This window comes from Lepidochelys olivacea (assembly GCF_965140295.1).
Source record: "Lepidochelys olivacea isolate rLepOli2 genome assembly, chromosome: 6".
NCBI classification, from domain to species: domain Eukaryota; kingdom Metazoa; phylum Chordata; order Testudines; family Cheloniidae; genus Lepidochelys; species Lepidochelys olivacea.
This window is the reverse complement of record NC_140416.1, coordinates 95,749,715-95,774,046: the sequence shown is the minus strand read 5'-3', so window position 1 is coordinate 95,774,046 and position 24,332 is coordinate 95,749,715. Positions and strand designations below refer to the sequence as shown.

The following is a 24,332-nucleotide window of genomic DNA, read 5'->3' as shown; positions in this document are numbered from 1 at the left end:
GTAGTGAAGCATGCAGCCTTTCTGGGCATTCTCATAGTTAAACATTTTAAAAATATTTTTCCATGCTAGGCATGGCATTGAGATCCACCTGGCCCAATTCCAATAGCCCAGATTTCACCTTTGGATGCAAGCACATGAGTCCCACTGACTTCAATAAGAGCTGTACGTGTGCATCCATGGGCGGAATTTGGCCTACCAAATAAATGTCTTGTAGCGACACGTGTGGAAGGCTACTTTCAAGGATACTGGTGACTTATAGTTACCATTGTGGCCAGGTAGACATTGTTCTCAGTGGATTTTATCTGATCAGATCGAGTTTTTGACTGACTGAGGACCAAATATTGGAACGTTTCTGCAACCCCAGAGTAAGTGGGCCATGCACAGTGAATCTCTACGGGCCCCAAGTTCTGCTCATCCTCGCCTGTCTTCTCATTCATTTTAACCAGGTCTTAATAGCTCTGAGTGTTCTTGGTTACTGGACATAGCTTTTCTTTTACAATGAGTGATTAACTTTCAAGAAGTCAGGACATGCTAATGGCTAGTTTCTTGTCTTAAACTTTTTTTTTTAAATGCATTTAAGTTGAAAGACCGCAAAGTTGAGCAGGAATAGCAAAGCATTATCCATTATAAATAATACCACCCACACTTATACGTCCTCCAAAGAACTACAGTTACATCCCCGTTTTCCTTTTAACAATAATTTAATGGGTGTGAAGTTAGTCTGCTTCTTTAATCACTATTGCAGAGTTTGCTACACATGACTCAGATTGGGGATAGGGGGGAGTTATTGCTCAGTTAGTCCTCACCCTCCCAAAGATAGGTTTTGTTTTTCATTTATACTTTCTGTATGCTGAAAATCCAGAGTTTACTTGTCATGTCTTCTCCATATATCCTTAGGTGGCATGACATTGCCAATATGTCCCACAACAAGTCCTTTTTTGCATTAGAACTGGCAAATAAAGAAGAGACCATCCAGTTCCAAACTGTAAGTGAGTGAGTTTTTATTTCTATCAGTCTAAAGCTATACAAGTAAACCACAAAATAAGATAATCCCTCAAACTATATTTGTCCAAAATGTTATTTTTTTCAACTTTGTAGATATGTGGAGGTTTTTTAGTTGCTGTTACAATTTTTAAAAAGTTTTAATTATAAGGGTGGCACAAATATAACCTTTTGAATTCTATGGCTGCTTCAGTAGTTTTTATACAAAAGTAAAAGGCATTAAGAAATCTTATCTTTTGTAAGTACACCAAAAGTGCTGAGCACTCTGGTCTAAACTAGCAAAGCATTTAAGCATGTGTTTAAATAAGACTTTGAAGTCAATGGGACTATTCACATGCTTAAAGATAAGTACATGTTTAAGTGCTTTGCTGGGTCAGGGCCAGAGTGCTCAGCGCCTTGCAGAATTGAGTCTTTAAAGCATTTGTTTATTCCCTTCTTCAATAATATAATTATTGTAATAGTCTTAAAGTGTGATATGCACAGTATATATGGTTATTCAGTGTTCTGAGTCATAAGATTGTCTTCAACAGAAGGCTGCTATTTTCAGCTTTTTTTAATCTAGTGGAGTGTTTATGCTTGAGCAGCTGGATTAGTCCTGCAAATTACATGGTTCCTAAGAAACTTTGATATAGAAACTTCCACATCAAAATGAAGGGGGTCAAATCTTGTTCCAGTGTAAGTCAGTGGTAAAACTTTCACTGACTTCCATGGGACCAAGAGTTGGGCCTGTATATTTTAGCCTGTATATTTTGTCGTATATCTATATATATTTTGTTTGACAGGAGGACATGGAAACAGCAAAATATGTGTGGAGGATGTGTGTGGCCAGACACAAATTTTACAGACTAAATAAATGTAGCCTGTAAGTAGAATAGTGTTTTTTTTTGGGGGAGGGGGGAGGAGGTCTCTGTTCCCATAATGAACCTAAATGTTATATAACATGTTTAGAATATACTAAGTGACCTTGTTTACTCCTGATGCTTTCAACCACTTATTTATCCCCAGTGCTAAAGTTTACAATATGGAAAGGATTTATCTTAAACGGTTGCAGCCTTATAATAGAGGACAATATTTTTATAACCCTGAGTCACAGCTGAGAACATAGTCCTCTTCTTCTAATAACTGGATCTCAATGCTGTAAATGCATCTACTTGGGCCATGAATGTCAGGGTGTTTGTGAAATACTGAAATCTATGGGACTCTGAATGTGCTTTTGATTGAACTTGTAATAGGACACTGAAGTTATTTTAAAGGAGTGGGGGAGTGAATGTAGTGTGCTTGGAAGATGCTGGATTGGCAGTTTTACACTATGCGGCCCTTTCGATATCCACAGACTCCTCATAGCTCAGTAAGCGCCAGAGCAGAACCAATTAAATACAAGTGAGAAGATTAAATTTAATGGGCCAGTCTCCACACTGCAAATCAAGGGCCTGATTCTGATTTTTTTTTTTTTTTAATCTTTTTTACTTCAGTCAAGTTACTCTTGATTCTCATTAGTATGAGACAGAGAATCGGGTCCAGTGAGTCTGAATAAGCATGGTTTCCATTTAATTCAATTTATTTTACATAGTCCAGCAATAAATGACTTATTGAGCTCTGATTCAGAGCCTATTGAAGTTGAAGGAAAGACTGAGAGAAATATCCATATCAGAAAAATCACCACAACAAGCACTAATATTAATTACACCCTTGTTGACACTCTCAAAAATAGTTGAAGGATTGACTTGGAATAGAGACCAGACTGGCCTCTCCTCCCTCATGGTGGTTGCCTTCTGGTCAGGGATGAAGCATATTGGTGGAGGTAGTGTACATGTCAGAAGCATGTGTAGCTGCTGTCTGAACTGTATCTGTTTTCTGGTTACATAATGAACTTCAGTCTCCGGGCTGTCAATTCTGCACCCTTTACAATAGCTCACTTTAATAAAAAAAAAAAAAAAAAAGAAAGAAAGAGGAAAAAAAAATGCCCACGATCAGTAGTTCTTAACCTTTCCTTACTGGGATCCCCATGTCAATGAGTTGAGAAATCCTCCTGTTTAACAAAAGGGAGGGGCAAGGTAGTGCTGACACCCAGACTAAGAACCTCTGTCCCAGACTCATCTAAGTTCAGTTAAAATGTCCTCTCTGCTAGTAACAAGTGCCTTTCTTTTCCATGTGCTAGTTGATTGTCTCCATTTTGTCTGCACGTACCTTGTCTTTAGAGACTCCCCAGACTCTCCACCTGTGGAAGGCTCTCAGAAACCTTTCCTCATTCTTTCCTTTCCACGCTTACCAATTCTTTCTCGTCCTTCTCTTCCCAAAGGGTGAGCTGGAGAATAATCTTTCTTTCTGAAATTTTGCATGTCCTGTATTTGTATTGCTCTGGTGTCTTTTGGGTCTTTGTACTGCACGCTGACAGGTACAGAAACAGTATAGGGTGGGGAAAATGGGCATTGCTGAACAGTCCAACATGCAGTGATTTGGCAAACTACAAAACATTGTTTATGATAGCTACAGTATTTGCTATATCTAAAATTTGGATTGGTTAGGGACTCAGAATGAGCATTCGGCTGTTGTTTATTTCAATAGCCTAGTAAGTATTGAGGACCCTTTATAGACTATTATAAAGACAGACATCCAGGCCAGGGAGCCTACAGGTTACTAGGGGTTGAAATTTGGTGTGAGAGCATGAAAATCCCACCTTTCTCCCTGCCCACTGCATATGTGAAATTCAGGTCCTCCTCCATTTCACTCACTTCTGGGGAAGCCTGGTGTGCCAGAGCAATCTGAATTCTTCCCCTGCTAGGGTGCTGTACATGGGGAAAGGAGGCAGTGAGATAAACAAGGTGTTTGTCTTTCTCCCTCTCCATCCTATTTTTGTGTTTCTTCTCATTCTAGCAACAGCAGTGATTTGTGCATATGCTGTACAAAGCTCTTCCCTCTGGGACTGGCGGGAGGACTGTGCAACATAGGGCCTGTGAAGTGTTAAGTGCCCTGAAATGTGGTGGTGAGCACTTTACAGGATTGGGCCTAAGTTGACAATGTTGCTCATCATATGACTTGCTTTGTAGACAAACCCAGGCTGTTACAGTGAATCCAGTTAGAAGGAGGTCCTCTTCCAGGATGTCTCTGGTAAGGTTTTCAAATAGCTTTACATTTGAGCCACTTCTTGTTTCTTGCTAACTAGAGTGAGGATTCCGCATGAGGGGAGAAATGGTGGTGACTACATTAATAGTCAGTAAGACTGGAGAAGAATACTTTTCTTAGGAATATGCCTGACTTCTAAGATTTGAATTTTTACAGTTTTCCATTTGACTTAATATTTTTTCATTTAGTGAAATAAGCTGAAATGATGAAAAATAAGGTGGGACCAATAAATTAAGAAACTTGTTAGTTCGTCAGAAAACCAGGATGTAACTTCTTAATAACTGATCTAAAAATATTTTTTGTTTTTAGGTATTTTAGATGCATCTCTTTTCAATTTAAGATTCCCCTACATCTAGAGAAAATCCTAGACGTCTGTTTGTAGGCACGACATTGGTTGACTTTTACTCTTCGCTAGCCCTGAAAACTGATACTTTGTGTTACACACTGACTGAATTTGCTTTTAGAATAGCCCCTTGTATTAAAGATCTTCAAGACTCTTTAATAGTCATGTAGTATTTAACTACTTTTAAAATATCTTCTTTCTTAGCCCAAGCCACAGCCTTACATGATGCAACCACCACCTCCTCTACATTACAATGGACACTACACGGAACCATACACATCATCCCAAGGTAAATTATGATGTGTCACTCTCAATGTTTAACTCTCAAGTAAATTCTAAATACAGTGGGAACCAGTAAGCACTCAGACCACTTGATATCACATTTTACCACATTACATTTCAACTCACTTTAAGGCCCCATGGCGCTGCTAGAGCTGTGTAAAGAGGCCAAAGTGTAAATGTGAGTCAGGCCCACATTATTTCTCTTGCTGCAGTACTTGTTTCTATTCTAAGTACAGAATGATATAGGGGTGCGGCAGGGAGCTAGGATAGCAAATACTTAGTTACTGACCATGCACATTGTAATTACAGACCACAATCCCTCTTGAATGACCTTAAATTGGCTATGGTTTCTATGGCTATCTCTCTCTCTATATATAGATATATACACCCCTCAGAAGGTAAGCTAATGAGCAGGCCTCAGGAGCGCCTTCATATCCCTCTAGACCTTAAGAATATCCAAGCTCCATAAATTATCCATGGACTTTGTACCCTCTCTCCCCGACTGCTCCAAGGACCCAGCCCTGCCCCTGGACAGCAATAGAGAGAGTAGGATTTCTAAGGACCATATGGGATAGGTACTCCAGGAAGAGAGGGACCTCTTGTCTGTAGCAGTAGGTATAGAAATCTTTGGGATAGGCTGGGGGTGCAAACTTTGAGAGAGCCCAGGGGATTGTAGCTGGTTTGTTACGGAATTTTTAAACACTGGTTTTCTAAAAGTAAAATCGTTAAATTATTCAGAACTCTCAAGTGGTGCACATAACTAGTCTATGTAATATGCAGTGGATTTACTAGTACCCTCATTTTCCTTCTCCCTTATTCTTACCCTCATTTTGTGTTTAATTAGACTAAGTTCTCTGAGGCAAGGACTGTGTTTAATTATCCACAGCATTCAGGCCTTTGAGTGCTATGGTGTACAAATATTAATAATATTGGTAATACGGAGTCGCTGACAGTTTTGGGAACGAATATCCGTAATCTCCAAAGCAGAACAGAGTTGAATTGTTTCCAATACCACAGTAGGGGTTCAGTAAAGAGTACCAGATTTGTAGTAAAATCCTGCTATTGAACGCTTATTCTCGTGAACGAAGAATCAAAAGCAATTGTCAGCAAAGATGCGCAGCAGGTTTTGTTTGCGCTATATGCACAAAAAGCGCCCGAAGCAGCGTTTTGCATTTTGGCATCCGAGCAAAAGCTCCATTGCTTTATAAATATTAAACATAAAACCATCGATCATTTACTTTCATATGTCTAGTGAAATCTGTAATAAGGACCAACTGTAGTAAGCCGTAACATCCTACCATATTTTAAAATCATTTTCCAAAGTCTCCAGAAAACTTTGGTTTGACTAAGATCTACCTTTGCTGGTTACTGAGATGGTGATGTAAGGCAGATTTCTTACTGTCGACACAGAGCTAGTCTGTGTGTGCCTCGCTGAGCTGGAGGGGTGATTCCCAGCTCAGAGAGATGTACAGACGCTAGCTCTGCTTGAAAAGTAGCAATGCAGCTGTGTGGCTCAGGCTAGCCACTTGAGAACAACTATATCCGAGGTCCTAGGAATGTACTTGGGGCAGCTGACCTGAGCAACTGCCCATGCTGTCCCCACCATGCTGTATTTTTAGCATGCTATATCGACCAGCGCTAGCACATGTATGTCTTTCTGAACTCGAAATCGCATCTCCCAGCTGATTATAGACACATCATTAGTATTGATTATTCATTTATATAGTGGGCCTGATTCTTCTGTCACTAAGACCCTGTCAACGTAGGCAAGTTGAACTGGTTTAACTTACTGTTTTTTTTTTTTTTCAACTGATATAGTTGAACCAATACAAACTCCCATGTGGACACTCTTTTTATTTCAGTTTGAGTTTATTTTGGTTTAATTTAAACCTATTCCCAGTCAAATTAAGCTAAACTGAAAAAAGCCACTCTTTGGAATAAGTGTCTCTACACAGGAATTTGCACTCGTTTAACTAGATCAATCTGAATTTACATCTTAGGTTACTCTAGTGCAACTTTCTCATGTAGGGCATGGCTACACTTGCAGATGTAGAGTGCTTTGAGTTAAACCAGCCTTTGTAGAGAGCAGTAGGGAAAGCGCTGCAATCTGTCCACACTGACAGCTACAAGCACACTGGCGTGGCCACATTAGCAGCTCTTGCAACGGCCACAGAGAGCAGTGCATTGTGGTAGCTATCCCAGCATTCAAGTGGCTGCAGTGTGCTTTTCAAATGTGGGGGGGAGGTGAGGTGGCGTGTGACAGGGAGTGTGTTGTGTGTATGTGGGGGGGGAGAGAGTGGGTTTTGGGAGCCTGGGAGCATCTCAGCATGCTGTCTTGTAAGTTCAGATAGGAGCAGACCCCCGCCTCTCTTTCTCACTCTCACACAACATTCCACAGTAATGGTTGCTTTTCCTTGGAGCAGATAAGCAGCTGGCTGTCAGAAACAGAGCTTTCAAAGGCCATATCCGCATTCCTACAGCGAGTTCAAAACAATGAGAAGAGTGGCCACTTGATTTAAGGGGATTATGGGACGTTTCCGGAGGCTGATCAGAGCGCAGTAATGCAACACCTCGTTCACACTGACGCCTGGGCGTTTCAGCTAAGGCACAACAAGTGTTAATCTTCTCGCCGAGGTGGAGTACCAGGAGCGCTTTAGCCATGGAGTCAAAGCGCTCTACGTGCCTTGCCAGTGTGGACGGGTAGTACCTAGGGCGCCCGGGGCTGCTTTAATGCACTCTAACTCGCAAGTGTAGCCAAGCCCGTAGACAAGACCTTGCACTGGCGTATCTCAAGAGTAATGCTGTATAAATTGCTGGCCTAGAACAGGTAAATAAGCTATAAAGAAATAAGATCAGAAGCGGGACCAAAACTTTTTCTATTTTACCCTTTTCCTCTATCGCTTGCACTCTGCCTAATTCTCAGTAGTTGCAGTCACTGCAGAGCTTTGAGTGGCTTGGTGGATGAGGGAAAGTCCCCTCTGCAGCCACTGTTAATTAATCCAGTTAGTTAGATGACTAGCATGGCTGCCCGTACAGGTATGGTGCACCTCTTCCCCCAGAGCTCACGTGCCATAACTCTGTACTGTGCATTGTCTCCCCTGGCCTAGAGAGCTGAAATCCTGTGGTTGCTCCTGAGCCTGTTACTGCTTCGTTGGTGGGATTTTTCTAGATTCCTGCTTTTGAATGGTTCTTGTGAGTGAGGCTGAAACATTTTATTGATCAACCTTGCCTGAATTCTGACTCTGGCTGTTACATCACAACCCCACTTGGTCAAAGCAAAACAAGTTCTGAATGACTTCAAGATAAAAGGCAAATTTACAACTCTCATGTTTCACTGCTGAGTCCTGATTCAACACTCATTAACGTCATGGTGTCTGAAAACAAATCACATCAGAATTAAATCGGTCTCCAGGTAAAGGACTATATTACAGGATCCATTCTGCATGTCAGAAAATTGACCAGGTAGCAAGAGGTAAAACAGAAATACTATCCCGAAGTAGCAATTGTGTATTTGGGAGCAGTGTTGGGAGCCTTGCAGTACTAAAAATGCAATCCTTGGAAGTAAAATGTTGCCTGGCAGCAATATATTGTTAAAGCCAAGATATGGAGGGGAAGGGCTGAGGTTTTGATAATTAATCATTGATTAAACATGACTAGTACAGAAATTTCACTCTTAGTGTTTGAACATAATGGTTGTTAAACACCTTTATTTTTTCAGATAACCTTTTTGTGAGCAAGCAGAACGGATACTACTACCACTCTCAGACTAGCTTGGATAGAACTCCACATGACTACACTGGCAGAATCCGCAATGGGAGTGTCTATAGTGCACACAGCACAAACTCTTTGAATAGCCCACAGCACTACTTGCAGCCATCTCCCATGTCCTCTAACCCAAGCATTACTGGGAGCGATGTCCTGAGACCTGATCATGTTCCGTCGCATCGACATAGTGCGCTAATACCACCTTCTTATCGGCCTACACCAGATTATGAAACTGTGATGAGACAGCTTAACAGAGGAATGATGCACACAGACAGGCAGAGTCATTCTATGAGAAATCTTAACATCAGCAATTCATATGCCTACAGTAGGCCTGATGCTCTGGTCTACAGCCAACCTGAAATCCGAGAACATGCTCATTTCACCTCCCCCCAATCTAATCACTATCCTTTCAACCTGAGTTACAGTTTTCATAGCCAGTCTCCCTACCCATACCCTGCTGAACGGCGTCCAGTTGTTGGTGCAGTCAGTGTCCCTGAGCTAACAAATGTGCAGCTTCAGGCTCAGGAGTATCCAGCCCCAAACATCATGAAGACCCAGGTCTATCGACCTCCTCCCCCTTACCCATACCCAAGACCTGCAAACAGTACCCCAGACCTTTCCCGACATCTTTACATTAGCAGCAGCAATCCAGATCTCATCACGCGGCGAGTCCACCATTCTGTTCAGACGTTTCAGGAAGACAGCCTGCCTGTTGCACATTCCCTTCAGGAAGTGAGTGAGCCCTTAACATCAGCACGACATGCTCAGCTACAGAAAAGAAACAGTATTGAAATAGCTGGACTTGCCCACAACTTTGAATGCATAAGAATTAAAGAGAGGACCATGTCAGCCTCTGCTGCAGATGTGGCCCTTCCAAGGGTCATGTCGGCAGGGTCACAGCCCAGCATTTTCATGGAGAGAACAAAGCAAGAAGAAAATAAGGAGCAAGAAGAAAGTTTGAACTGTGATCATAAGAAGTCTCTTTCAGATGCCACTATGCTGATTCACAGCAGCGAGGAGGAAGAAGAAGAATTTGAAGAAGAAAACAAAGCTAGTACAACTCTGACTCCTCTCACTGATGATCAAACCCAGCTTTCTGCTATTATGGGTGGTTATCCTAATGAATCCTTACTAAGTTACCCCTACAGTTCTGTTGCTTCACCTCCTGGCCCTTTGCATATCCTTGAGCCTAAGTTACATATTTCGGAGACGGAAAAGAGGATAAAAGATGTGAGCCCAGTACACTTAATGGCTGAAACCCAGGTGCAGAGAAGAGGTGAAGGATTGCTGACTCCATCCATGTCAGAATCTGACCTTACGACTTCAGGAAGGTACAGAGTGAGAAGGGATTCTCTAAAGAAGAGACCTGTCTCTGACCTTCTGTCAGGGAAGAAAAATATAGTGGAAGGTCTTCCCCCTTTAGGTGTAAGTGGATATTATTTCTCTCTCTTCTCTTGGTTCATGATGATAGATCTGATCCCATTTGTTGGTGTTTTTAAAAAAGCTTTTTCAATATCTTTGAGGCATAACAATTAAATGCAGTAACCTTCCTCTCCATTGCCCGCCCCCTCTCTCTCTTTCGCTGTTTCCTGCTTTCTCTCCTTTGTCTGTCCTTTCTCTCCCCTATTTTGTCTTTCCATCCCCCTCAGTCTGTTCAGCTAGTCTTCCTGCCCCCACCCTCTATTCAGTCTGTAGCTACGGGGGACTGGCTCTGAGACCTCATATAACTCATATATATAATATAACCCACGGGGGCTCCAGGGTTCCTAGAGTCCCTCCCCCCCACCATTCACCAGGCACCTGAAGCAGGAGCAGCTACATCCACTCCCCTGGCAGTTTTGTGATGACGTTCCCGTAATTTGAGCATTGGACTTAACTGAGTGTTCACTTGTGTGTTCTAACACACTCCCTCTCCTCCTAATGTGATGTTACTAAGCACCTCCCTCCTTTGTATTCACTCCTTGGTTTTTCCCTTTTTTAGGCACTCCCTCCCTTCCTGTCTTACCTTTTAACCATTCTTTCATCCTTAAAAACTCAGTCCTTCCTTGCCATTCCCCTCCCTCCCACTTCTACCTCGCCAAGCCATAAAAAAATAATGAAAGAAAGGAACACAAACTGACACTCCCACCCACAAAACCTCCTCCAAGATGTGTGCAGAACCACACAATGTAATTCGTGATCTTCTACATCGACCCCTCTTTGTTTTTAGTCTGTTTAGTTTGCAAGTTCTTAGGGCAGGGACTATAACTCCATGTGTTTGTACAGTGTCTAGCTCATTGTGGGTGCTACTGTAATAAAAACAAAATTTTTTCTTCGTTTTAGCCACTGTCTCCCCTCCCCCCCCCCGTTTTCCCTACTTTTAGTTTGCTTTTATTTTTTTAATTGATTGTGCTACATTAACTTCTTTCCCAGGGTCACTATCAGCAGCTGCAAGTAGCTCTTTACACAGGGAAAAGCAGCAATGAGAAACTGACTGGCATACTAGTTTTACTGCTTAACAGCTGCTACAGCTGACCCTGCAGAAACTAAATACTGTAGGATTAGTCTATTTATCTTCGACACGTATATAGCCCTCATCATTGTCCCTCCAAATCAAGCTTTCTAGCATGGAACTGGATGCAGAAAGACCTAGTAGAATTGCACAATCCTAGTCAATTTCCTTTAAGAACTTTATAATTGTATATAATTTCTTTGTCTCTTCTCTCTTCCTCCCCCACCCCCCCTTGTTACACTAACATCAAGTCAAACTAATTAGGTTCTTCTGTTGATAGGCTTATATTCATAGGCAGCTTTAAACTCTCACCTTGTGTCATAGGCCCAGATCCTCAAAGGTTTTTAGGCACCTAACTCCTAATTTATTGCAATGTGACCTTTAAATATCTTTGAGGTTTTGGGTCTTGCTCTTTACATGTTTCAGAGTAGCAGCCATGTTAGTCTGTATCCGCAAAAAGAAAAGGAGTACTTGTGGCACCTTAGAGACCAACAAATTTATTTGAGCATAAGTTTTCTGGTCTCTAAGGTGCCACAAGTACTCCTTTTCTTTTTGCTCTTTACATGGTATATGTTTTTGAGACATTTGTGAAGCTACCCTGCTTTTTCCTTCTACTGTGTTTGTAATTTAGTTTGCTTTTGCTGAGAGAGACTCTCACTTTAGTTTTAAATTAAGATGTCCTTTACTCATTGGAAATGTTCAATAGAATACTGTCTTATTCAGCAAGTAACTTAGTTTAGTTATTGTAAAATATAGCTAGAACAAGGTGGGTAAGGAAATATATTTTATTGGGGTGACTTCTGTGGAGCTCGAAAGCTTGTCTTTCACCAACAGAAGTTGGTCCAGTAAAAGACAGTACCTCATCCACTTCATGTCTCTCTCATCCTGAGACCAACATTGCTACAACAACCCTGCAAACAATATAGATAGAACCTAATTCCTTTCAAGACTTAATACTGACATTTATATCCTGATAAGACTGGTAGAGGCATTATTTCCATGAAGTCTTTTGCTCCCATTGTGGTCCTTCATTATTGGGTTTCCATTCATTCATTCTTGCACAGAGTCCCATTCTCTTAGCTTTGGCAATTAGCAGTGTTTTTTGTTTCTGTTACTGCCTTTTAGCTCTTGGATGTAATGATTTTTCACTCACACACCACATGTGCCCATGTTCTGTTTCAGTTTTTTTCACTGTGAGAAATTCTTTAGGTCTATTATTTTTGTTAGAAGCCAAATTTATAAACTATAGGATTGAGACATTTGCTTTCTCTAGTAAATAAGTGTTTAAAAGATTATGGTGGAATGGTTCTTAACACAAAAATCCCCCTGAATTTGTACTAATATTTTCCTCTAACAGTAAGCGAATACTGCAAAATTAAAGATTCAGGCCCTGATTTTTCCAAAGGCCCTTAACTCTGCCTCTAAGACTTGACCACATTTTTGCATCTGAAATTTGTTGTAGGCTTTTTTTAACTGGTTTGACATTTTAAGAACCCGCTCTCCTTTCCCCCCCCCCCCCCCCGCTGCAGTCTAATGCTTGTGCATCTAAATGCTATAAAATGCACCCATAAAATTGTGCGCTCTGGGGCCACTTCTGAAAACTGGGCCTATAAACTATATAGTCTGATGCACATAATCATTTTGATGTGTGTGATATACCATTGTTGTATTTTTTTCTGTCTTATTCATACTGTTAGAGATTTTAATTCTATTGAGGACTGTAAACTGCCCAAAATTGCCCATCACACTGTGACCTAGCCTTGGAGAGAACAATATTTGTCATTCTTGTGGCGTTCCAGAAACGTGTATCTGGAATGAAGTCAGACTGGTGTCCCGTCCTAGGAAAGAATGTGGCTTTACCACTGCAATCTCTTACATAGTGGTTAGCAAAGAGAAAGGGCTGTGCATTGTCTTCTGTTTGCAAAAAGGAGTCAGTCGTCCCCTTTATTAAGATTAACCCCTGTGAAGACTACATCGTAATCTGTTTTGTGAATGTTACAATTTTTCTGCAGGGTATGAAAAAGAATAGAACTGATGCAAAAAAAATAGGGCCTCTGAAGCTAGCTGCCCTAAATGGACTAACCTTGTCTCGAATGCCTTTGCCAGATGAGGGTAAAGAAGAGCCTACCAGAGCAACAAATGATGAACGGGTATGTTAAAGTTTTCTAGAGTATTTGGTTTCTCTTAGCTGGGCAATCTTAAAAATTAACTGCATCGTTGTGTTTTGTGCTAATTTCTATAATGTCTCACCCTCAAAATAATTCAGACCTAGAAGGTGACAGCAAATCGGTGAAAGAGACTTCTAATTATTGGTTAGTTGTTGGTAAAAGTGCCTTATGAGACTAAGGATGAAAAGGTTTTTTTTTGTTTTTGTTCGTTTTTTTTTGTTTTTTTTAAGATATGTAAGATTCACCTATCATCCAGCTCCTGGGCATGTGGGCAGTAGTTAAATACTATTCAGAGTTTTTTAAATTAGAAAGTTTCCCTTCATTTCCCACTGAGCTGTATCCCTGTCTAGAGTGTATGCTCTTCATGGTAGAGGCTGTGACTTTCTCTGTGACTCATTACTGTTGGTGCTTAACAAATAATAATAAAAATTTAACAACAAGTATCCTAGTTAGAATTCATTCAGGGTTCAGGTCTTTGCAGGTCACATTGATATTTCTCCTCAGGAAAAACCCTGGAAAAAAAAGATGGATCTTACACAATGCCATGAAGATAAACACATTTATACCGTCTCAAACCTGTGGGGGGAAGTAGGCTCTAAAGTTGAGGGTCATCCAGCTGAGAATGCCTTGATCCCAGCTTCTAGCTGTTTAGGGTGGGAGGGATAGCTCAGTGGTTTGAACATTGGCCTGTTAAACCCAGGGTTGTGAGTTCAATCCTTGATAGGGATCTGGGGCAAAAATTGGGGATTGGCCCTGCTTTGAGCAGGGGGTTGGACTAGATGACTTCCTGAGGTCCCTTCCAACCCTTGTATTCTATGATTCTATGATATGCAGCATAAGCAAGGTCACTCTGGCTAATCTAAGTGTCATGAGAGGATATGGGATGAAAATAGGCAGAACCCGAACAATATTGTTCAATAGAACCCTATGTAATCACCCTGAATTATACCCAGGAGCATAGAGGAAGCCAGTGTAGTCCTTGGAGAAGTAGTGTAAAGTGCATGCTTCAGCCAACACTTAAGGACCTGATTCTGTGCATAACACAGCACGCTTAACTTCATCTCCACTTTAACTCAATTCACTGAGAAGGTCACTGAGAACCTTGCAAGACTGAGCCCTTAGTGAGAAACCACATTCTGCACCAACTACAAACTTCCAAATGGCTTTCAATATCATTCCAAGGGTAATCCAATGTCAAGCACATAGCAGTAATCCATTCTGGGGATCTCAAAGGCTTGGATAACTGAGTATGGTCCACACACTGGAGAGAGGTGTTGTAGTTTTCCGGACAAATGTAGATAGAAAATGGCATTTTTAGCCATAGGCGCACCATAGGAGTCTAGCAGATGCTGGGGACCTACAATAACACCACATTGTCACTGAAGTTAGCAAACAGACACTTCTGAGGAAGTGAGCTGTAGCTCACGAAAGCTTATGCTCTAATAAATTGGTTAGTCTCTAAGGTGCCACAAGTACTCCTTTTCTTTTTGCGAATACAGACTAACACGGCTGTTACTCTGAAACCAAACAGACACAGCCATTAATGATGGCAGGTTTCCCCATATTTCACATGCTCCCTCTTACCTATCAGCATCATTTTTGGGGCGGGGGGGGGTCTGACTTGAGCTTCAGTGAGCACACTTTATCCACACCCCAGTTTTTCCCAAGCACTTGGGGGAAAACGGGGAAGCTGCGCTGATAGGGTAGATGAAAAGGAGTCAGGGATGTGGATGCAGAGGACACACATCTGTATTGTCTTTCCCAGCAGCCCTGTATGCAGTGCATGTTGAATAGGAGGGTGACAAAATAGAACCTTGCAGACCTGTATGCAGCAGAACCAATACAGCAGAGGCGCAATTGCCCAGGACCACCCACAGGAATCTATTAGAAGAAAGAATTGAGTCATTCTTGAAGCAAATAGTTAAAGCTTTAAAAAACAGATATTGTTGCCACTATAACACTGAGCACTGTTGTGCATGATGCTGCACAAACAAGAAGTTTACCACTTAAATAGGGCACAGACAAAACCATTCAGACCTATGTAATGGGAGAAAATCCAGTTTCAGAGGACTTCAGATATTTTTGGAGGACCAAGAAGTTTGTTCAGCATCTATTTCTGAAGCTCAGATTCTTGCTACTGTGCCCTTGCTAGTCAATTTCATAGTAGAAAACTTGACCAAGAACAAAGTCAGAAACTTCCCTGTGAGTGTGCTGATGTATGAATTCTTGTGGAGATTTTACACTTTTTTCTCTGTACCATCTGGTAACGGCAACTGTTAGAGACAGGATACCAGACTAGATGGTTGATTTGTCTCATACTGTGTGGCTGTTTTGATGTTACTGTGAGAGTCTGGTTCATGTGACACACACAGTTCTCTAGCTTAAATCTTCTTCTGTTTCCCTCATCCCCCCCAAAATGCTGAAATTCCAAAAGTCTCTTCTGATAGAAAGTATTTGGCCTTGGGGGGGGGGGGATGTTTTTTCAGCTGTTTTTTCAGCAGGTCTTTTTAAATAAAAATAAAACAATTAATGAAACATAAATGAAAAATAATACAGAAAATAGTGAAAAATAGAATTACCATGGTAGGAGGAATTTGTGCTTATACCTCATCTGTAGTAGGAGTTTGTTGGAAGGATTTGCTGCCATTTTCAACATTTATCTGCAGGCTGATAAAACAGTATTTGCAAAGTGTGCTGAATTTATTCATTTAACAAACACTTTGTTTTGAATCTGGAGAGCTTTTCTCTTCCACTTGAACAACAAAGCTGACCAGATAATAGAGTTGGAAGATACCTCTCAAATTAGCTACTGTAATCTGCTACATCAAGCAGGAAGGACTGCACACATCCCCATCCAAATTTATCTATCCTTGCCTCAAATACCTGTAGAGAATCTGTCCTAATTACCTTGTTTGGCAAAATGTTTCCATGTCTAATTGGATTGTCTATATAGAAATCAAGGAATAATTTTTCAATGTTATTTATTATTTCCATCTCCTAGTGCCATATCCTTACTTTCTTCATCCATGTTCATTTAGACAGAACTCCCATTAACATAAATTAGTTTAAAGACCCCAAAAAGAAAAGGAGTACTTGTGGCACCTTAGAGACTAACCAATTTATTTGAGCATAAGCTTTCGTGAGCTACAGCTCACTTCATCAGATTTGGCCACTCATGAATTACTGTGATTGTAAAAACAGTGGTAGTTGGAGGGGGCTTTTAAAAAATTGAGACATTTGTGATTTTTTTTATTAAATTCTTTTCACTGAAGTGTTAAGAATAAAATTGAGTTGGGATGTGGTATTGTATGATCATCTTATTCTGTCTTTTAGTGTAAAATTCTAGAACAACGGCTGGAACAAGGAATGGTGTTTACCGAGTATGAGCGGATTCAAAAGAAAAGGCTCATAGATGGAGAGTGCTCAATAGCCAGGCTCCCTGAAAATGCAGAACGAAACAGGTTCCAGGATGTCCTCCCCTATGATGATGCCAGAGTGGAGCTGGTCCCAACCAAAGAAAACAACACTGGCTATATCAATGCATCCCATATTAAGGTAAGATTAACACTGAAGAACGTTTTGCAGAAGGATTCTTCAGTTTCCTTGCAGGTAGTATCAAAAGCCTCTTTATTGTTCTGTTAAAATAATTCTGAATAGCCTAAAAATGTTGCCAGGGTAGTTGACGTGCTGGACTGACTGAGCACACTGACCTCTGCGCTTCAAAATGTCACTGCACCAGGGGTTATGAGGAGAGTCTTGGTGATGAAGATCTCAGTTGGTGGTACTAGTTTCAGAGCAGCATGATGCTGCTGGGAGAGACTTTTCTTTCTCTTAACTGTGTAGGGGATTGCAACTGTTGTACTAAGAGAAGTGTTAGAACTGATATTGGAAAAACTGATAAATGAGTGTGGGTAAGTGCTCAGTCTGTCCCTCTTTCCCTTTTCATGTTGGCTTAATATTCACTATTTTAAGGAAGAGAGATTTTCCTTAGGTCACATCTACATGGAGATTTAGTGCGCAGCAGCACTGTAGCTTGCCACACACTAAGCAACTGTGTGAACTCTGTTACCGCGCACTAAAAGTTCTGTAGTGCACTTTGACGTACCACTGTTTTGAAACGGCAGAACATCACAGCACACAATGAAACCTTTAGAGCATAGTAACAGGGTCCACACAGCCACTTAGTGAGTGACAGGCTACAGGGCTGTCCATTCAAACCCTGCCTTACCACGCATTAAGTCTCGGTGTAGACAAGCCCTTAGGCCTTAAGAGAGACTTCATGGTCAGATATCTGAGGTGTCTGCCATATACTGTTCATTCAGTTGCTTTCTCTTTTTAATTTGTCATACATTAATAGAAGGTAAATCAATGCTTTGGGGATGTGACATGCTGGGCAATAATCCTTAATCCATGATGCGGGTCCTTTGAGATCAAAGATGGTATATATGTGTCAGGTATTGTAGTTGCCCAGTCTGACTCCATTCTCAGCAGAGAGAGACAGACACACACACCCAACCTAAAGAACTGAAATTGAGGGCCCTATTGTTCCCTCTCCTTCTGTGAATTTGGGAGCACAGACCGTGGGAATGCTACCTTCTTGCTGGAACTTTCCTGGCTGGTCACAGGGAGTAGATGGAGCCAGGTGGGAAACTGCTCTTCACAGTATAATCCCTCTCCCTCGCCCAAGCCTCTTTCCTCAAAGATTATAAGGAACCTCTTGCAAGGTGAACTTCATAGAATTTCCAGGGGCCAGGGCCCTTTGCCCTTTTTCCAGTGGATGTTTCCACAGGGAGGTGGGTTATAGTCCTAAATGATTTAATGCTTCTAAAGAGAGTTAAGATCTCCTTCTTATCTGTAGGCAGCTCTAAACAAGGTTATATGTTTTTTAATGGCCTTTTGCTGCCTGGCATAGTATCGAACAGTTTCCATACTTGATAACAAGCTATAAGTCAGCATTTTGACTTTCCTGAATCAAAATTGGAAGGAAAAACATTGACTAGTGTAGACTCACTTTAATGCTGTAATAATGGCATTGAAATGGCTAGAAAATGTCTTTAAAGCCTAATTTGTCTAAATGCACAGAATTCACCCAATATGAAAGAATGTTGATGTAGCCTCAGTTGTCCAGTATAGTTGGTTTTTAAAATACTATGTCTCTAGTTGTTTTTCTCCTCTAAATGTTCATTTAACTTTTTTAAAGGACCATATAAATGATGACTACAACACGACAGGGTGCAAATACTAGGTGGAGTCAGATTTATATGGTTTACAAGTGGCCTCATTTGATTCCCAAATGTTACTTTCAACTCCAAACTTTAAAGTCGCTCACTTTGCAAACAACTTTCTTGGTAACCAGTAATTTAACATTCTCCTTTTGCATTTTTTACAGGTCTCTGTCAGTGGCATTGAGTGGGACTATATAGCTACACAGGGCCCTTTGCAGAATACATGTCAGGATTTCTGGCAAATGGTGTGGGAACAAGGGATTGCCATTATAGCAATGGTGACAGCAGAAGAGGTAGGTCCTTAGGCCAGGTCTACTCTAGAAATATTTGTTGATCTAGTAACGTTAGTTAGGATCGTGATCCTGTGTGATATTTTTATATTAGCAAAAAAATCCTTTTGACAATATAGTTTTTTATTCAGGGAACTGGTAGAAGTTTTGCTGGTATAAACTGGTCTCCACTCGGAGAATTTCCTGAGATAGCTATACTGGCCAACCATTCTAGTGTAGACTCAGACTCAGCCTTAAAAATGGTTTCCTCATTTACTAAGTCTGAGTCTGTGTGTGGAGAAGCCCTTTAGCGATACATTGTGGGGTAGAAATGTCGGGATTGTTACAGCAAGTTCAGGTGTGTGTGTGTTCATGTTTATGCCTTATGTTTACAATGCTTTGCTTCCAAGGAGGGTGGGCGAGAAAAGAGCTTCAGGTACTGGCCCCGGCTTGGCTCAAGGCACAACACTGTCACCTATGGGAGATTTAAGATTACTACACGATTCCGGACAGACTCTGGCTGCTATGCAACTACAGGCTTGAAGATCAAACACCTTCTCACAGGGCAGGAGAGAACAGTTTGGCATCTGCAGTACACTGACTGGCCAGAGCACGGGTGCCCAGATGATCCCAAGGGATTTCTGTGTAAGTTGTGTTCATCCCCTCCATTAGCCGCACCACCTCCTATGGTTGTAGATCATACTGATGTTAAAGGTTTCTTCACACCAGTGATGGATGTTGGATTGCTGGTTTTTGTAGAAATGTGTGTCTGTCTGCCTCTAAACTGATGTACATAATTATTAAAAACCATATAAATTGAAACATAATTACACTGCATTCTGTCACTTTAACAGCTCTCCAGCAAAAGAGAATTAAGCTATAACCTCCCCAAGAGCCCACCCAGGCAAACAAATAATCCTTCCTTTTGCTTTGATGGGCTGTTAAAAATGTTTCAGTAAATCAATGATCATTGTCAGGAATGCTGCAGTTTGTTCTCTGATGTTAGTTACAATGGTAGTGATATAATACGTGTATTTACGTGTCTTTTTCTTTTCTATTGGAATGGACAGCATACTTGGAGGAGATACAATCAGTGCGGCGCCATACAAACAGCACAGCAGATCCTAAAAGCTCTAACCCTCCTGTATTGGTGCACTGCAGAGCAGGTGTAGGAAGAACGGGAGTGGTCATACTGTCAGAGATCATGATTGCCTGTTTGGAACACAATGAGGTTATCTTCTTGCCTATGTTTTGAAATAAAAGCTTTGGTATATGTATGTGGAGATTGCTCAGGTGACCCACATCATAAGTGTTGTACTGCTATTGAGCACTTATGGTGTGGCCTATGGAAAATCCTTACTGCTGAGGGTGGGAGAACCCTTACAAGCTCACCACCTTTAGTAATATTGTAAAAGTGATTGCTAGTGCATTAGGTGTGCATTAAAATGTATTATTCATTCCGGAATCTTGTCCTGCAAGGTGCTGATCAATGCCTGTGTGGTGCAGGGCATCTTCACATTCCGTGGACTTCAGTGGGAGCTGAGGATACCCAGCATCTTGCTAGTTTGGCTTTATGACTGATTTTTACAGATGCATTTTTTTCAGTCTAGTCCCTGCACTTCATTAGATTTGCCTGGTTGCTGGGTGTATCTGTATTTATAATACTAATGTTGTGTAGAAGACAGTGTGACAGTTTAATAAAAATATTTAGAGGAGACATTAGCCCTGTCTGGCCATCACCCAAGGTGACCAGCTATAGACTATTGCACTTGTTGCTTTTTTCATTTTTTGAATGTGCTCTGAAAGATGATACTGAAACTAAGGCACTTTATCTATGCTGATGATACTTAGTATTTACACCTGACACTGATTTTCATCTTCAAAGCACTTGCCAAGCATTAAATTATTAAGCCTCATTATGAAGTAGACAAATTAGTATTAAGCCCTTTCTACAGATAAAGAAAATGAGGCAGACAATTTAAGTGACTTGGTCGAGGCCACTGAGGGTTAATTGTCTGAGCTGAGATCAGAGCTCAGGAGTTACTGACTTTGTGCTTAGATCATACATCTCTCCTGTTTTGAAAGAACAAACCTCAGACTTATTAATCACCAGTCATTATAACAGTTAACTTCTTTCTTTTTCCAGATGCTGGACATCCCAAGAGTGCTGGACATGCTGAGGCAGCAGAGGATGATGATGGTGCAGACTCTCTGTCAATACACTTTCGTCTATGGAGTTCTCATTCAGTTCCTCAAAAGTTCTAGGCTTATATGACGCCCACCACTTTCTATGGGATTATTCACCTCAAGAGTTTATAAAAGGAGAATTGCAGTTGTCCAGGCAGACTTGCCTTTCTTGTGTTTTCCTCAATAGATGACTCATGCAGAGTTACCTTTTTGGCATGGTGTGGGGATATTAAATGCAAGTGCAAGGTATCAACCTTTGCAAAGCAAGATATTGACTGGACTAACTTCTTTCTGTGTTCAGCTATGTCAGGAAGGTTCTAACCTAAAACAACTGTGCTCTTCTGATGTACCTGCCCACCTTCTTGTGATTGTGTTACTCTAGGTAAATTAACTGTCAACTTTACCAAAAGTACACTGGGTAATTTTGGAAATCGGATTTTTAGTCTAAGTTGCTTTTTAAAAAACAGAGCATTAGCCCTGAGCATGGAAAAAATATCTGTAGAGTTGCATGGTGAGGGGCATGACTGCCTCATTGGAATGCCAAGGTCTTAAGTAGTCTCGCTCTACTTTCCATTTTGTATTTAGACTTGGTTTCTTCTGGTTCATTTAGCAGAACCAGCAGCTGCTAGAAACCTAAAAACATCAGGACAGTTATTTTTCTATTCAGCAAATTTAATTTTTTTAGTCTTCAAAGAGCTATACATTTATAAACAGCACAATTGTTCAGAGAAGAGCAGAAATGAAGACACTCAAATTAACTTTTCAAGATTTGTACAAAAGGGAAAACTACAAGAGGAAACTGTTGGTACCTGTAGAGTTCTAGGCAGTAGAATCGACACGAGAAAAGTCTTGTTACCTGCAGAGTGCTAGGTAATAAAATAGGCAAGTAGAAGGCATTGTTGCCTACACATTTCTAGGTGGCATAAATGGTAAGAGAGAGGCACAGTTACCTACAGAGTTGTAGGTAATCAGCAAGGGGAAGATGTTACTGTCAACGGTTTTAGGTAAAAGTAAATGAACAAGAGAAGGTCAGTTACCTACAGGGTTTAGGTAACAAAATGGACAAGAGGAGGTATATATTCAGTATTATTCATATATTTAGAGGACAGTTTGATTTTACTGGTTGAAATCGAAGTGGATGCAAATGTTTTAAGCACTTTTTTTTGCTCTCATTTATATAGCTAAGCATATAAACTGTAACCATATATCATTTAATAGATTAAAGTACCATTACTAACCTAACTGTTAATTTAGGAAGAGCCTTTGGAAATGATGAAGTGAGAGATAACAGAACTTAAAAGTAGGAAGTTGGCATAGTGGTGAATGGGGAATGAGTATGTGCAAATGATGGTGCAAGTGTGACAGCTGTGATTTTTGGTTGCACGTGGTTAGTGCAAAGACTTCAGTATTAATTTTTACTCTCTCTAGCAAGAAAAGTTTAAAAACATCTTAATTTACATAGAATTCCTAAGCTTATTTTGTTAATCAGCAGAAAGGTTTTCGTTAGCCTTGTATGGTATTGTTGAGTTAAGGGTGTTTGATATACAGGAGGCCATCTGAGAAAGACAGCAACACTCAAACAATGATGATGTTGGAGATGTGGGTATTTTAGTGACCTCCTTTGCTGAAAGAGAAGCAACATAGTCACTGGATAGGGCATGAAACTGGAAGTCAAGAGACCAGAGGGTCTGTTCCCTGGTCTGCCACTAACTCACTGTGTGACCTAAGTCAGATCACTTCACCTCTCTGTGCCTCAGTTTTTCTATTTGTAAAATAGGGGTAATAATGTTTCCCCATCTTTGTAAAGTGCTTTGAGATTTAGTGACAAAACAGCTCGATTCAAGAGCTCTCTCTGTTTGTAGATGTCTAGTGGTCAATTCAATCCCTAAATCTTTGGAGGACCAGTCAGTGAACAAACAGACAAACATTTTGTACCTCCCCCAGAGATAAACCTGCTCCGCAGAATGGAATGGGATTAACATTTATTTGTTAGTCATTTTTATGACTGTCAGGATGGTGCCATTTACTTCTGATTAGCTGTGAGGAAGCTTTAAGCCCTAGTGTAAGAGATTAAAAGCTCCCTTCACAAGAAAAAAATTGTGAAATTATTAATTAAAGGATAATAAAGGGTTGCTTCAGTTTCCTCTGTAATGATCTGCTCCCAAAATGATAGACAAGGTCCAAATGACAGTGTTAAAATATCATTCCTCCAAAAAATTATATTACTTTGGGGTAGATTGCAAGAGCCATGTAGTGTTTTTTTGATGCCCTTTCCAATTCATATTGCCCTTGGTAAAAATAAGTTTTATGTAGAGTTGCCATTCTAAGCATTGTTCTGTTATGTTTCATAAAGTGATGATCTGGTCTGTACATCCACGCCCTTTCCGAAAACCAGCTGGCTCTTTTCTGAGAACGCGATCAACTGCCTCTGATGTATGCTGGATTATGAACTTACACAATACTTTGCTTGGCACAGATAAGTGTGATACCACGCCAGTTATTACAATCACTGAGAGTTCCTTTCTTTGGTATCTTCACTATAAATAAACCCATTGGTCCACTCATCTGGCACTTTTCCCCTTTCCCAGACTGATGTAAATAGAGGGGCCAGGATAGATGCTGCTAACTCAGGATTTACCTTGAACAATTCTGCATTCAAGTTACCCTTGCCAAGAGCTTTCCCATTTTTTAAGGATTTGATGGCTTGAATGATCTGTTCCTTAGCTGGGATATCTGTGTTGATATCAAGATCATCTTTTGCCTCCTGGATATTTACTTTCTCTTTAGGTAGGTCCCTGTTCAGCAATTCTTTTAAATGCTCTGTCCAGCGCTGTCAGTCGCCCCCCTCCCCCCCGCCCGCACACTGGGGTACAGATGTGGGGACCCACATGAAAGACCCCCAAGCTTCTATTTTACCAGCTTAGGTTAAAACTTCTCTCAGGAACTAATTCCTTCGACTGATATTGCTGCCACCACCAAGTGATCTACACATAATATTCAGGGAAGAGTCACTTGGAACCCTATCCCCCCCCAAACCCTTCACTCCCTTTCCTGGGGAGGCTTGAGAATAAACTACCAACCAGTTGCTTTAGCAATGTGAACCAAAACAAAAGATAACCTAATGCATTTCCTGGCCCTACTCACAGTTTCTGTGGTTTTAGATGGATTATTCCAGGTATATTTTCAGGAGATATTGTACCTGCTTGGCTTCTCCCTCTGTCCGGAGAGCGAACAAACTACAGAACAACAAACAAATCCTTCCTCCCTAGATTTGAAAGTACCTTCTTTCCTCATTCGTCCTTCTGGTCGGGTGCCAACTCAGTTATTTGAACTGCTTAACCCTTTACAGGTAAGGGAATCCAGTACAGCTGCCAAGGAGGGATTTTATGCTACTCTTCCCCCTATAGTCATGACAAGCGCATTTCTTGTTCTTTTTTGGTTGTTAGTAGGTGGCCTTGTTTGACCCTGATGAGTGTT

General features: G+C 40.9%; 1 protein-coding gene across 1 annotated transcript in view; it reads left to right on the top strand.

Moving 5' to 3' along the window:
- PTPN21 (protein tyrosine phosphatase non-receptor type 21) overlaps nt 1-23,671 on the top strand; it is a 52,588-nt gene extending 28,917 nt beyond the window's left edge. Inside the window, exons 9-19 of the mRNA XM_084631735.1 lie at nt 898-985; nt 1,785-1,864; nt 4,050-4,110; nt 4,673-4,757; nt 8,469-9,940; nt 13,019-13,156; nt 16,508-16,729; nt 18,564-18,692; nt 19,079-19,313; nt 19,739-19,899; nt 20,815-23,671. Of these exons, the coding sequence (XP_084487861.1) occupies nt 898-985; nt 1,785-1,864; nt 4,050-4,110; nt 4,673-4,757; nt 8,469-9,940; nt 13,019-13,156; nt 16,508-16,729; nt 18,564-18,692; nt 19,079-19,313; nt 19,739-19,899; nt 20,815-20,943 (2,800 nt within the window). The 3' untranslated portion in view covers nt 20,944-23,671. The remainder of the gene's footprint in view (nt 1-897; nt 986-1,784; nt 1,865-4,049; nt 4,111-4,672; nt 4,758-8,468; nt 9,941-13,018; nt 13,157-16,507; nt 16,730-18,563; nt 18,693-19,078; nt 19,314-19,738; nt 19,900-20,814) is intronic.
- Nucleotides 23,672-24,332: the final 661 nt, after the last annotated feature.